We start from the raw sequence: 16448 nt of genomic DNA, 5'->3' as shown, positions 1-16448 counted from the left end.
TGTGCTAATGAAATACTGTCAAAAAGCTTGTACCAATTGACCAAAAGGTTTCAACTATATTCAAACCTGGAAATATTTTATATTATATCTGATACAACTGTCATTTGAGGATCAGCCTAGCTAATTATAGATAGGCTCATTAACAGAAAGTGGAACACCAATTAGTGTATTTTTTTAAGGCATCGTAACTCGTAAGTGTGTCTCTATGTATATACATACATACAAATGCATATGTTTACAATTCCAGTAGGCATGAATAAGAGTATCTATTTCTTCACAAACCCACCAGCATTGAATTATTGAATATCATTTCTTTTCTTTTCTTTCTTTCTTTCTTTCTTTTTTTTTTTTTGCCAAGTTTATGGTGTGATTTGGTATTTCAATTTTTTTTAATCAATTTTTTTTTAATTTTAAAGTGATTATTAACATTTTGAAGCGATTATTAACAACTTCTTTCTGCTTCTGACCATTTATACAATTCACCTTATAAATGCTGGGAATTATCTTTGTAATGTTTTAATAAATTCTAATATGTTTAATTTTTTAAATGTATATGAATGCCATTTTTCTCTATGAAACAAAAAAATAAGCAAAACCATCTGTTATCTGTTCTGCATATTTTAGATGTCATTTTTACTTACCATAAATATACTCCCAATCTATTATTTTTCTTTTAATTATATTATTTTGTTGCACATTCTTTCCTTTAATAAACATAAATCTAGCTTGATTACATCTTAATATTTACAGTGGTAAAAGAACTATTTTATACCAATGAAATCATGGATCCCTAAAACTTACCTGTAAATTGTAAACTTACCCTGAATTTAATACTTGAGTAATTCGTTCCATGATATATAATATAGTTATGACTAGAAATCAAAGTGATAAATTCCTTATCAAATGTAAAAATAGCCTTAAGATCTAGTAGAGTAATTGGGTAACCCTTCTGCTGCATTACACTGTCATTGGAGGTAAGGATTCAGGGAGGAGGTGAGAATGAATTGGCTTGTTAGTTTAACATTTTTAGAAAATTCCAAGGATGGAAACTCCCTTTCCAAAGCATAGAGACAAGGTATCTATACCTTAGTTTCAGAGAACTTCCTGGGCAGTGAAAAATCAGGCAACTTTGTTATGACCACCTGTATAGTATATAACATAGCTCTTTCTGGCTGATTATCAACTATGTCATACAGTTTCTCATGCTATCATCTCTGCTCCCTTTCCCTCCCTATTTCCCTCCCTCCCTCTTTCTCTCTTTCCCTCCTCCTAGCAGTTTGCTATTTCCTTCTCCAACTCATTTTAAAAATGAGGAAACTAAGATAAATAGGGTTAAGTGATTTGCCCAGAGTCAAATAGCCAATAATTGTCTGAAGTTAGATTTGAACTCATGAAGATGAATATTCTTCATTCCAGGACCAGCACTTTATCCTCTGAGTCAACTAACTGATCATGAAAGGGAAATAAAATTTGAAGGAGGAGTTCAAAGAGAAAAGAGACAGAAATATGGGCTTCCAGAACTAATAATCATTTGTCCAGAAAGTATTGTAAGGTATCTTAAAAGTGTAGGTGAGCCACTTCTCCAAAGTAGTTTTGAAATTTTATATATGAATGCTGATAAAGTATTTATTAATTGTATTCTGTGTGCTAGGGATACAAATACAAAAAAATAAGTCCCTGCCCTTTGGAACCAGATATTCTATTGGTGGAGAAACTCATCAGAGCACTTTTGTCAGCTCTGCTCCTTGGTCTGACTATGATTTAAAATTATACAAATTCCCCAGCATTGTTGAAAAACATAGTACTACCTTGTGTGCACCTTACTCCTCCCCCTTCCTTATTTCCCACACTTGTACTCTGGGAATAGGAAGCCAGTGGAGAAGGTGAAAACCAAAAGGGACGGAGAAGATCAGTAAGAAAAGAGTTTAATGTTGAAAGTAAAGGTTATCACAATGTTTTATCACTTCACAAAAGCAAAGCCTCTGAGAGTGAAAAGGCTAATGACCCTAATTCTTAAAAGGAGGAGTCAACTATTCCCCCGGGGCAGAATCCCAGCTTGTAAAGTCAGGTTTAACCAAATGATTTATCAGAAGTCATTTCTGTTATTTTTCTGCACCTTGCTGTGAGTTGTGTTAAATGCAGAAGCCAGAAGGCTTATTGGCTGAAATCCCTGAGGTGTCCCATTGGTAATAAAAATCCTCATTTACTCTATCAAAGGATCTTGCCAACCTCTATTATCCAAGGTTGACACTATGAGTCACAGCAGGAAATCATCCAGCCTCATCTCATTTTCCTAGGATGTTAAAAAGGTTATAAGTTTTGATGTGTAGGAGAATACACTGTAAATCTACAGCTGTAACATGAACCAAATGCTCCTGTTACTCCCTTTACATAGGGGATTCTTTCCAGGGTTCTCACTGATAGCAGTTGGTGTCTTAGATGCCCTGTCTCCTCCTACCCCCAACCAAAGAACTGAGAAATGTCACACATAATTCTGATCCAAAGGGAAGATGTGCAAGGAGAGCTGATGTAGGAAGATGTTGTGCCAGATGACAACTGCATCAGGTGGAGTCTGCATTTGGGGGTGCTAATATGGTGCAGGTGTGAGATTGTTTTCCTAGGCATGTGTTATGCAGCTGGTGAAAAAGGAAGTTCAAATTGTTTTATCAATGCCTTGCTGAATATATCATCAGATGCATGGGGGTCCTCTTACTCTCCATTTTAATGAAGAAGGACATTTTCATTTCACAACAGCATCGGGAATAAGAATTTGCTATGCGCTGATCACTCCCCATATTCATTATCTCATAGGACAAAGTTAACAACAATTTCTAATTGCCAGGAGATGACCATTAAATTGCAAAATGTCAAAACCCTGAGCAGGAAATCTAGGGCACAAACAGTCCATAAGGGAAAATAAAAGCTTTTTAAAAAATGTACTTTCTTAAAGTTGGTTTGTTTGCCTTTAATTGTGGTGGGTATGAAGATGGTGTTATTGTTTGTGGAATGCCAATATGTGAACATCTCTGCCTATTTTTATTAATTGCTCCAAGTTTTCTGGAACCCACAGGGTCTGTCTAGACCATAGAGCATGATTGCATGGGCAACATGGCTAGAATGTACTTCCACGTTTTCACTCACTAAATACCAGCAGAGTGCCGTTCCACTAATTTACTTTTGCCCTTCCTTCTCCCTCCAATCTTGGAATCAAAGTTTCAGTGGCAACAGATAAAAAACTGTTAAAACACGAACATGAGACAGTTTGACAGAAATCTAGATGGGAGACGATGAAGTCCTGAACTTGGGAGTGGTAAGAGTAGAGAGTAAGAAATTAAAGCAAAATATAGAGGTAGAATCAGCAAGACAACAACTGGTTGGAAATATAGACCTAAGAAAACTGAAAATGTTGAAGATGACTTTAGAGATGGTGAACTGGGGTAGCATGAAGGAAATAAAGAAGTCTGGAAGAACAGTGGGTCTGTGGCCAAAGATACTGAAGTATATTATGGACATATTGAGATGATTATAAGTTATCTAGTTAAACGTCCTATAGGCAGTTGATGTAGTTAGATTAGAACTCAGAAGAAAGTCTGTGGTATGTCCCAATTCTTTCATTCCTTGGACTATTTGTTACTCCCTGAGGATATTCTACACCAGTGGTCCTGAAAGTGTATTCCAAAGAATTGTTGGGGTCTCTGAAACCCTTTTAGCGAGTCTACAAATTCAAAATCATTTTTTATTTCTAATATAGTAAATAGCTTATAAATATAACCCATGTGAACAAAAATTCTTTGAACAGATCCTCAATAGTTTTTTAACAACATGAAGATACTGAGAACAAAAGTTTAAGAACCACTGTGACCTACACGTTGCAGCTTCCATGCCTGCTTTCTATGAAATATCCTTCACTAGAGAATCCTTCTTCCAAACTCCTAGCTCTAAATCTATGATCCTTAATTATATGCCATTTTCTATTTTTCATTTTAATAGCATTTGTCATATTCCATCATCTTGTCATTAATTCTATGCTAAGTTTATCTACTAAATTGTAAACTTCTTGAATGCAGAATTATGCTTCTGTGTATCCCTTCAGAGAGAGTTTATACTATGCACTCAGCTTTATGTATGTTTATTTATTTACTTCTTTAATTGTTCATTCCCCTCTCCCTTCCATATCTCATTCCCTTTCCTTCTTCTCTTATTCTTCCCTTCTATTATTCTTCTCTTCTCCTTTCTGTCCTCTTTTAGTCTTCTCCCTTCCCTTCCTCTTTCCTTTCTCATTTCCTTCTTCCCCTTCTGTTCTCCTTCCTTTTTTTTTTTCTCCTTCTACCCTCCCTGCCAGAAGTAAGAGAGGGAAGAAGGAAGTGATGAAGGAAGGCAGATAGTGTCAAGAGAAGTAGGAAATTGCCATATTATCTTGTTAGAGGGGAGAATACTCCAGCAAGTTATATGGAGCTTGAAACATGAGGATTATCCACTATAAATCCCATCAGTTACTTCCTTACCCTTTGTACTCTCAACTTTACCTTAGCTAAGGTAAATTATTAGTTTTTTTTTTTTTTCACTTTCTGGAGACAGTAATGTTTTATAATCTAAAACAATGAGAAAAGAACTTCTGAAAATATTATCTGACAATTTATGAAAACTAAATTTCAATTTTTATCCAAGGTACAAAATGAGAATGTTTCGGAATGAGTTACATGCAGGAAGATAAAAGCTCAATGCTAAACCATAATAAGACTGTAAATATAAAATTCCTTGTCCAATTCTTTTACATTGTAGGTACTAAATAGTTACTTACTGAATTTAATTAAAATGTATTCTGACTATAATTTCATCTAGACTCTTCCAGGTGCAAAATTATAAAACTGTCCAAGTCAAGCCTATAACAGAGAGCTCATCAATAGTCTCCTTTCTTTGGAATACTAGTTTTTGGGGGTTTTGGGGAGTTTTTTTGTTTTTGTTTTTGCCAATATCATTAACAATGTTAGGAACTTTTAGTTTACACTCCCTTACTTAGTGCCTCACACAAACCATCTGTGATCAGTTGTTGACTGATCTATGTATAATATATGCTAATTATGAGCATTATCTAGTGCCTAATTATTACCCTTTTAAGTGATTTGAGTATTAGATCCATACTATACCACTTTCTGCATTCCCACTGTTTGTTGTTCTTCATTTTTATCACATGCCTCTGCTTTGGAAATGTGGCCTAAGAAAAAAGAATAATGATTTATCCTGAAGAATCAATGGCTTTCAACTTTCCTGCTTGTGCTATAGTCCTATTCTGTATCTCCTTTTAATCCTGGGAAAATTCTGCTTAAAAGTACATTAAATTCTTAAGTGACTGATTTTCTGGATAAAGGAATTATGGGTATAATTGTAGACTTAATCATATATTTAAAGGCTTACTAGGTCAGAAGGAGGATGTGTGTATTTGTGTGTATGTGGGTCTCTCTCTCTGTCTCTCTCTCTCTGTCTGTCTCTCTGTCTCTCTCTGTCTGTCTCTCTGTCTCTTTCTGTCTCTCTGTCTCTCTGTCTCTCTCTCTGTTTCTCTCTCTGTCTCTCTCTGTGTGTCTCTCTCTGTCTCTCTGTTTCTCTCTCTCTCTCTCTCTCTCTGTCTCTGTCTCTCTGTCTCTCTCTGTGTCTCTGTCTCTGTCTCTGTCTCTGTCTGTCTCTGTCTCTGTCACACACACACACACACACACACACACACACACACACACACACACACACAGCTTTTCTTTCTGGTATAACTGAGTCCCTAGAATCCTATGTTTGTTTCTGTCACATGGCTTTTTGTTTTTGTAATGAGCTGTTAACAAGCTCTAACAGATTTATGGTTGCTCAATATAGTTCTGTGAACATGTTTTACAATTATAACGAATTCTTAGGGGAGCTACAGAAGGACTGCTCACTCATTGTACCTGCATTCAATTTACATGTCTACAGTAATTTTTTTTTTAAAGATAACTTAAAGGAAATGGTGTCATGTTACAAAAGAATAACTATTCTGGAGAAGATTTTGTTATTTCATCTTTGGAATGCTCAAAAATTAAATGACTCAATTATTTTGTGAATGTAGATTTTACTGTGAGTATTTTAATGGCAATATCTACATAATAGAAAATGTATGGATATAACATTACCCAGAAAAATCATTCAGACAATCCAAATATCCCAGAGACCAACATCTGGAGACTTGGAAACATCTGGATTATTGACTGAACTTTTTTCATCTGGATATTTGTATCACAGCCACAATCTAAATTACCTTGGCCCCTATCAGTAGCAGTAGCAATTAACAGGTACAGAAGCTGAATTATGAGTTCTGTCACTGAACAATTATTAAGAGTCATACAAAGAAAAATCACCACTAGGAAAGCAAGTGGTTTAATTTGAAGTTGTGTTTCATATTACCAAGAAACATCCTTGTGTAATGAACTGAAGGATTATTTGAAAACCACCGTGTTTGAACTATAGCATTAGAAAAAGATCAATAGTTTTTTTTCTTTCTTTTTTTAAATGCTGATCCAGTTGTGTTCTTGTTTTTAAAAAACATATGGAAGTATTTTCCTGCAGGGCTCAGGTTGAATTGAACCTCAAGTGAATATATAAATTTAAATTCTGAAAGATGAAATTTACAGAAGTGCTGCTAGCAAGATTTTAACCACTAGTGCATAGTTTTATGTATTCATCCATTTAAAGTAAATAAGTGCCCATAAAATCCCCCAAATCCACAATTAAATATCATAATGTGCATAAAAGTACTCCAGAAAGCTATGTTGGAAAGAGGAATAATAGTCTTCAGTGACTTCTTATTGCCTCCAGGATATAATACAAATTCCTCAGCAGTTTGGCTATAGCCTTCTTTTACAGACTTTTCCAGTTTACTTCATTTCATACTTTCTGTATTGTAACAAAACTGGACTAGTAAAAGTTCCCAGAATTCAGCCTTCATCTTTTATATTTCTAAACATTTATATGGCATTCATCTCCCAGCTCCATGCATTTACATATCTATATCCTTGTGCCAGGAATATACTTTCCCCTTATCTCTGATAACTCCTTTATGAAATATTTTTGATATCCCCAATTTTTTTAACATTCTCTATTTCCTCAAATTATCTTGTATTTACTTTCTTGGTATATATGTATCTCCTCAAAATATCTCATAATTATTTATTTGTATACATATTTTCCTTTATTGCTTCTGCTTCATTTTCCAAACTAGATCTCTGGACACTATGCTAAGGAAGAACTGCATCACTCATCTCTGAATTTCTATTTGTATTCATCACAACCCTTTTTTTTTATCATATCTCACATATTACCTAACCTATCCTCTTCTTTTTCTACTGTTTACTTTTAGAATTATAATCAAAATAAAGCTGTCATTGCTTCTGAAAATGGCTTGTTCCACCCAATTTGCCAAAACAAAAACATCATTTCCTTTTCAGTTTTCACCATATATTTTATCTCTCTTTATTAGAGTGTGAGCTTCTTGAGGGCAGGGGGTATCTTGCTTTTGAATTTGTTTCCCTAGCTCTTAGCATGGTTTTTGCCTCAGAGTTTAATAAATGTCTTTTTAAATTTTAATAAATAAATTAGTTTAATAAATTCCTTTTTCCCCTCTCCGAAATGTAAGTTTTCTAAAATCAAAGTCTGTCTTCATTTTCATTCTGAATCCTCAGTACTTAACATATGCCTTGCACATAGTCGATGTACATGTTAAATTTAATAACAAACATTTTTTAAATAATTGTTGTGAATTAAGGACCATGGCAAGTCCATAATTTAGATAAATCAATTAAATGGGCATTTAAAAATTCTTAATATGTTCTTAGCACTGGAGGTATAAAGACAAAAATAGAATTTGCCTTTTGAGGGAATTAAATTACCTTGAAAACCCTACAATCTTTGGTTGTAGAAAATACCATCACAGATAACTATGAAACAAAATTCTTTAATAATTCAAAATTCTTGTTTCTTTCTTTAGTTATACAAATTGTTATTATCCTAATAGCTTACATTTATCATATGTGGAATAATTTATAGATATTATTTTGTTTGATTCTCAAAACAATCTTCGAAGTTAGATGCTATTATCCCCATTTTACAGATAAGGAAACCAAAACAGACGGTAGCTAAGTGACTTATCCTGAGTCATATAATAAATGTGGAGATAGGATTTGAACACAGGTCTTCCTTACCTAGGTCCCAAACTCCTTCCACAAAAGTTTGTATTCCAGAGTTTTAGAATATCAGAATATGTGCTTGCTTATATCACCTATTCCACTTCTACTTTTCTAGGTTTTAAAATTTTAGTATTTAATAGCTTAGTACTGTGTAATATCTTACCCTGATAATGACCAATATTAATTTGACCCTGAAAAAATTACTGTTTTTAAGACTGCCATTCCACTATAATCATAAATTTATTGAATTTAGTTTTTCCAACATTATGTTGAAATCCATAATTTCTTTCTTGCTTATTTTTCAACATAACCAGTTTTAAAATAGGAATTGTTCTTATAATTTTCTCATACACTTAAGTTTTTTTAATCATATTGGTCAGATTTTCATCCAAGTATTTTTCTTGCTATGTTATTTGAGATATGAGATTTGAGATGTGTGTAAAGGGCTGAAATTCTGAATAGGTGCACTGGAATCAGACAACTGAGCACTTAAGGCTAATTACCTATTGGCCAATACTCTATTAGCATATGCTTGGAAAATGGCCCTTCCCACTATCCCGTGCTGACTCGATCTTTTGGTGCATACAGAGAATTGGAAAAGGGATTAGGAGGTGGAATGAGACAAGCCAGAGTCACTTTGGAGGAGGAGGAGGAGAAGGGAGGTTGGTGGAGAGCTTGTGACAGTTTCATCCATCTCCTTTACTTCTCCCCCTAAAGACCAAGGACTTTTGCTGATCCTGCCTCTGGCTGATCCTGAGATCAACAGGGAGCTAACCCGGACTTCACGTGTGTGTGTATGTGTGTGTGTGTGTGTGTGTGTGTGTGTGTGTGTATGTGTGCGTGTGTGTGTATACACATATATACATATATATTGTTGATATGTTTCATCATCTATATGCTTTTAAACATAATGTTATTTCTGTTTGTCTCTTATAACCATAGATATAGAGACTGATTATATAAATATAGTTACAGATAAACAAAGGTAAAGATCTATTAATCTATTAATCTGGCACCTTCTCAGGTAGCATTGACCTACTCCATTTACAACCTGGAGTAGTTTTCAATTATTCTGTTTTGTTAATGAAAATAAATCAATGACAAACATTAATATTTCAGATTTCCTTATACTTCCTATAGAAATAAAAATGAAGGGAAGTTGTTTAATGAAGAAACACTGAATTTGGATTCAGAGGACTTTGAATCCTTATTTTGCTAAAGAGTACCTGCATGGACAAATTGTTTCCTTCTGAGGGCCTCAATTTCTATATAGAATGAAAAGCAGAGACTACATTTTCATGGACCTCTATACCTGGATCCATTTACTTGGGGAAAACTTATACATAAACTCAATTTTTGCAAATCAAATTTTGTTTTGATTGCTTAAAAATTTCTTTTTTAAATGAATGAGTACTAGCCTATGCAGTGTGATTCTTTTGTATATGAATAATAATCTCCTTCCTTTATTTCTCATATTGATTTGAATTTTGGTTTAGGGTTTACTTAAAGTGAGGTAATAACTTGGTGCTACCAATTATAACAATTTATAGTGAAATATGAAGTATACAAGGTATTTTTTTCTGATGGAAAAGTGAGCTATTTCACAATACAATAGAGATCTGCCATTGGAAAAACAAAGCTAAAGCCTTAAAGAAGACTTGTACATTATAGGTGTTCAGTAAATGCTGCTCGAGCAAATGAATAACACAGAATAAAGTGATTTCAAAATAACTTTTTCCTGAATGCTAACCACTTTTTCAGGTTTCTTAAACAGTAAACATCATATCATTGCTTTAAAAATTTCATTACTAATGGCATCATTCTCAGAATTACATGGTTTGCTTCCCTCCTAATACAAAGTTAGAGACTGCTTAATGCAATTATTCTTTGTGAATGACAGATGTTTTGCTGTTCCAATGATTTCCCATGTGCATGCCTGAAAGTTAATATCAATTACAATTAAAGAGGAAAATTATTTTGGGTAACTGATGATACTTGACAAAAATTCTCATAAATACAACATCACCATGAAATCTTGTTAAACTTTTATTTTCCTTTGTTGATTTTTTAAAGGTCCAAACTGTGAATCGGAAATTGATGAGTGTATGTCACAACCTTGCCTAAATGGTGGTACTTGTCAGGATTCTGTGGGGCACTATTCCTGTGACTGTACCTTTGGATTCATTGGTGAACACTGTGAAGTCAACACCAATGACTGTATCAGCAATCCATGCCTTAATGGGCAGTGCATTGATGGTCTTAATAGGTATGTCCTTATCTGCAATAGGGTGAATGTCTCAAAATGTGCTTGATGAACAAGTGGTCCCATGTAGGTGGGCATAAAATATCCTAATATCTACTCAGAGCTCAGTATACATATTTCTAAGTGGCCAAAAATTCAATTCAATTTAAGGGGCATATATAAAGCATTTAATTAATGTTTATTGAATTGGAAGTAGTATGGTACAGTGGAAAGAAAGGTGGCTCTAGCTCTTACTAAACTTACTATATGAATGACCTTGGGCAAGTAATTTAAATTCCATATACATATAAACATGTGTGTGTGTTTCTTTTATATAGAGTTTATGTAGTTCAAATACCACAAGCCCTTACCAAAGAAATTTGGTATAAATGTGTAATCACTCTGCCATCTCTCTTTATATATTAGGTGTATCAATTATGTTTGTGTAGAATTTTTTCAATTTGTTGTAATCAAAGTTATCAGTTTATAATTCCTAAATGCCTCTATTCCTTGTTTGGTTAAGAATACATCTCCTAGGGGCAGGTAGGTAGAGCTGCAATGGATAAAGCATTGGACTTGGAGTCAAGAGGATCTGAATTCAAATTTGAACTCAGACATTTACTAGCTATGTGATCCTGGGCAAATCAATTAGCCCCAATTGCCTTCAATAAATAATAATAAAGAACACATCTCCTATGCATAGCTATGAAAAATATCTTTTCTAATTTTTAAATCATAAAATCTTTAATATTTAACTTAATTATTTATAAATAAATTAATATTTAATCTTTAATATTGAGGTTTAATTAATTAATTGATTAAATTTCCATTTAGAATGTGTTACAGAATGTGATGACTACTCCTGAATTTCTTTTACTGGTTCTTCACATATGTTATATTTATTAACTGGGTATCCCTCAAGACTTTATTCTTGGCCCTCTTTTCCTTTTCTGCATACTATTGTAATTGATGACCTCATCAGCTCCTGAGGATTTGCTGATCATCTTCATGTATATCAGGATAGAGAATGTCTGACCTTCAGAGCACATAAGGCCCATGAAATCATTTGCTAAGGCAACCACAAATGATCATGAGCTGAAAGCTAGATATAACAAACTCCTGCTGCTTGAGTTTTGTTTGGCCCATGAACGATACTTTAAATATCCAAATGGCCATTGGCAGAAAAATGATTCCCTATCCTGATGTAGATTATTCCCAGATTTATATAGCCATTCCTAATCTTTCTAATTAACTATATTCCTATATCACCAGCTTAAAGTGGATGTCCCATAGGTATCTCATCCCCCTAGTCAACTACAGTGTCATCCTTGCATACTCATTAACATTCACACTGTATATCCAGTGCATTGTCAAATCTTATCATTTCTACCCTCACAATATCTCTTGAATCGGTCCTCTTCCAATAATCATAAAGCCGCCCTTCTGTTCAAGTCCTTATCACTTCTTCCATGGGCTATTTCAATAGACTTCCAACTAGTCTCCTAGCATCAAGTCTCTCTCCCCTCCAATCTATGTTTCATTTAGCTATCAAAGTCATTTTTCTAAAGCATGGATCCTAACTATATTACTTCATGCTCAATGAGCTCCAGTGATTCCTTCTCATCTCTATGATCAAATACATGGAAATATAATTTCTCAATCCATCCATCCATACAACTACAATATATACATAAACCACACATACATACATATATATATATATTATAATCACATATATCTGGATGTGGATATATATATATATATATATATATATATACTTTCTCTCTTCTCTAATACACTATACCAATAACTCTAATACAGAATATTAATAATAAGTACATTAGGTCCATGGAGACAAAGTCTTTCATGAATTTCAATTTCTGGCATAAAATCATAGATAATCTGATCTGGAAGCAATAATACTGGAGTTCACTCAGATTCCAGAGCCCTACTAGAGACAGCCTCCAATGGGATGTGTTTGAAGGCAGGAAGGAGGGATTCAGATAGGTCACCCAGATTGATATAAAGTACAGAACTAAAGAAATATTTGTCCCTGCTCATCCTGTGACACAGACTCTTTGCTATTGCTCTCTTTGTACTAGACTTATACTGGATGCTCCCAACCCTTCCTTTTATCTGCACTTTGGCTTGGTGGATATTCAGGAGTTTCACACAGTTCAAACACCCTGCTTCTTTCACAATGACTGGATGTCCACATGCTAATCACATACAATTACCACCTTTTATTCAAGTCTTATAATCTTGCTTCCCATTAAAATGACAGCTGGCATTTACATTGCTCTTTTAAGTCTTTACATATGCTCTCTCATTTGACTCTGAATAACCTTATGAGGTAGAGATTATTATTATCCCCACTTAGCAGCTGAGGAAACTGAGGCAAGTTAAGTGACTTGCCAAAGGTCACATAAATAATACATCTCAGAAGAAGGATTTCAGCCCAAATTTTCTTGACTCCAAATTCAAAAACCAGTGCTTTTTCTAGTGAAAGACACTTTTTCTTCTTCAAAGAAAGACACTTTCTCCAAAGATTATTTGTTCTTCAAGCTATCTTGTGCTTTGTTTCATTTGCTAGCTCACTTTTAAATTAAAATTTTGAAAAAGGTGTTTAATATCTCAGAGATGTTTATTGTGACATCAAATTCACACTTTGGAAAATTTGCTGTCACTGCACCCAGTTTTCAATTCAATGACACAGACCCAAAAGATTTTGATAAACAATGTTAGAGGTTCTTCTAGGTGTGAATCAAAAGTTATTTCTAGAAGGTGCCAAAAATCTGACTGAAAAGTGAAAAAATCCAGTCATATGGATGTTTTATATACACAATGCTGAACATCTGGACATTTGGCATTCTGTAGACAAAACTTCCAGATGTTTGAGTGTTTTGTAGATGCTTCCTAAGGATGAACACTAGCCCTTCCAAAACATTTGTAAGAAATGTAGTGATGATAAGTAGCAACAATGTGATTCTCAGCCAATTCAGGTTTTCTTGAAGACACTTTGGAAAAAAAAAAAAAAAAAACAATTCCAGATTATATTTTCCTACGTCTGAGGTAAACTTATCTACAATATTTGTCCTTACCTGAAATTTAGATTCAGATAAACAAGCTTGCACAAATGTCTTTTGATTTAACATGTCCTATATCTAGAAAGTAGGTAGAAAGATGCACTTTTAATTTTAATATGTGCTATCAGGAAACCACCCTATGAAATGTTCCCAGGTCTGTAATGAATAATTGTACTAGGATTGACTGAAGCTAATAAAAATGGGCCCGTAGTTCTGGCTGAGCACTGAAGAGAGTTAATTTGACTTTGATTAGATAATGACACAGAAATTTCATTTTCATCCTTTAGTTACAGGTGCGACTGTGCTGGTAGTGGATTCACAGGCAAGCACTGTGAGACCTTAATGTCTGTATGCTGGTCACAACCCTGTCATCATAATGGCACTTGTGAGGCGCTTGATGACACATACATTTGCCACTGCTGGCCAGGTAAGTGTTCAAACTCCTCACTCCCCTTCTCTACAAATTGGTTTCTCTGCTATGAATTTTCAGCAAATAGAAAGCTAATATCTCTCTTATAATGGCCTGGTACCAATTCCTGCTTTCAATTTTCATCCCTAATCAAATAATATTTATTCAGTGATCTCATGGACACGATGCTTGATGAGGTTTTGTGCTTAAAAAGGTTAAATGCTCAGCCCAAATATGAGAGATGATAGAAAATATTAATGGGCGAAGTCAATATATCTTAAAGGAATATGATTTCCATAGCATCTGCTATTTCTCCTTTTGTTTTGTTCCCTCAGACACATAGATTTCACAGAAATCCACTGGAGAACATTGAAATCCAGGGAAATTCCAAATAGGTTGATTAGTCAACCAGTCAGTCATAAATGCTCATGCAGTACCCATGGAACCAGATAGTTATAGGGGGAGAGATCAAAAATAGTAGATAGATCTTGTCTCCATGATATTTTCAATGTTAATACAAATCACAATAATCATCCAAACTAAATAGTGCTGTGAATTTTCCAGATGACTTTTCTCACAGATAGGCTTTGCTAGTATATCATCTTTACTTCATAGATATGTTCACTAAGGCTCAGAGAGACTGAACAATTTGCCTAAGGGATTCAATTTCTGTCAACAACTATAGGTTTCTTCATTAGACTGCAGATGTAGGATGAACTCTTGTGGGAAAATATACATATAAAAAAAATAGACAAATAGGATGCTATTCACAAATTTGCTGAGTCATCTTAAAAGATTTGGTTTTTGTTTAGTTTGAGGAAGAGAAGACTCAAGGTCTTTAAAGTCTCTAAATAATTGACATGTAGTGAGGAATTAGGGTTATTCAGTTTTTCCCAAAGAGCAAAATCAGGAGAAATGGTTAGAAGGCACAAAGAGGTTAATTTAAGTTTGATTTATCTGACAGCAGGTAAAACTTTTGAACAATTAGAGTTGCCCCAAAGTGGAGGGGATGCCTCAAGAGGGCTTCCTTTCCTGCAAGGTCTTCAAAAAAAGCTGGACAGCTGCTTATTGGGGGAGAATCATGTTATAGTGAGGATTTCTTTTTTGTATGGGTTTGCGAAGGTACCTAACTGCTCTTATATTCTCTAATTTTCTATTTACCAATTTTAGCCAGTTCTTTTACTCTATCTTTAGTAAGTTCTAGACCCCTCACACTCCATATTCCTGTTTCCCACTAGATTCACTAGCTCCTACCAGGTATTGTTCTACTGATTGGTGAGAATTCATTTTTGTTAGCTGATCTTACAGCTACCACACTATACCCTGACCATCTTCCTACTGTACACTTTTTCATCTCCCTTGTACCCCTTGTTCTGGGAACAATATTCAAATTCACACTATCATTTCTGAAAAAGGTGTGACAATCCATTACCCAGTTACACCACTCACTATCATATAACTAACAATCTCCCATTAGAATGCATACATCACTTTTCCTTATTAGAATATAAACTCCTCAAGAGTGAAAACTCTCTTGCTTTTTTTTTTTTTTTTTTTTTTTGGTATTTGCATCTTCAACATATGGCAAGGAACTTACTACACATTTCTAAGTGCTTTATAAATATTTTTTCCATACATTCGTGCATATACTTGAGTGTTAAGGGAATAAATAAATAGAAACAGAAAAACTACAGTTGCATATATGGTAATTCATATGTATCATATTTAATTACAAAGCTTATCCCCCAAAAAACAACAACTGTACTATAAATTTTGCTTTAAAACATCCAGAATGGTAATGATAAAAGGAAAGATTATTGGATTATAGAATTCCTTTTTCTTTAAGCCCAGATAAAAAGATATCACCAACTTTTGATTATTCAGGTGCTGGTGATAAATTTTCCAGCCTTCTACTTTTGCTCCCTCTAACAATTAGAACTGACTAAAAATCAGAAGACTTAATTTGATAGGTAGTGAGTTTTCTAGCATTGAATATCTTCAAATGGAGGTTGGCTAATGACTTGTAAGAATGCTCTAGAAGGAATTTATGTTCCATATATAGGCTCAACTCCTTGGGTTTTTAAGTCCATTCCAATTTAAGATATAATACTAATTACACTGGGGTTAAAGGGCTCTTGGATTAGTTTTATACTAAGTTAAGAGATTTTCTCTTAAATGAAATGACTCAAATGAAGTATGAAAATGCTCTATGGGCTTATTTATCAACATAGTCCATCTTTATCTTCATTTTTGTTAGAAAATTTAGGATATGTCTGATATCCTGTGGTAGCTCAGGTGAATCAGACTTGACACTTATAAGGTGGTTCAAATCATAATCATCATATTAACAAACAAGGATTTCACACACCTACTGCGAGAAGGGAACTATTCTGGGTGTCAGATGTATGACAGAGCTTGCCATCCATAGACTTGTAGTTTATTTGAAAAGGGAACATAGATATACAAAAATACAAGGTAAATTCCCTGAGGGCAGGTAGTTTCATTTTTGT

At 34.2% G+C, this 16448-nt stretch overlaps 1 protein-coding gene across 2 annotated transcripts in view; it reads left to right on the top strand.

Annotated features, from left to right (window-relative positions):
* Positions 1 to 16448, top strand: part of CRB1 (crumbs cell polarity complex component 1) — a 267773-nt gene that overhangs the window by 135206 nt on the left and 116119 nt on the right. For both annotated transcript variants that reach the window (XM_051998714.1, XM_051998712.1), the window contains exons 3-4: positions 10275 to 10467; positions 13817 to 13956. In XM_051998714.1, the coding sequence (XP_051854674.1) occupies positions 10275 to 10467; positions 13817 to 13956 (333 nt within the window). The remainder of the gene's footprint in view (positions 1 to 10274; positions 10468 to 13816; positions 13957 to 16448) is intronic.

This window comes from Antechinus flavipes, chromosome 4, assembly GCF_016432865.1.
Source record: "Antechinus flavipes isolate AdamAnt ecotype Samford, QLD, Australia chromosome 4, AdamAnt_v2, whole genome shotgun sequence".
NCBI lineage: Eukaryota > Metazoa > Chordata > Mammalia > Dasyuromorphia > Dasyuridae > Antechinus > Antechinus flavipes.
Note: the sequence above shows the minus strand (reverse complement) of the source record. Positions and strands in the feature narration are given on the sequence as shown.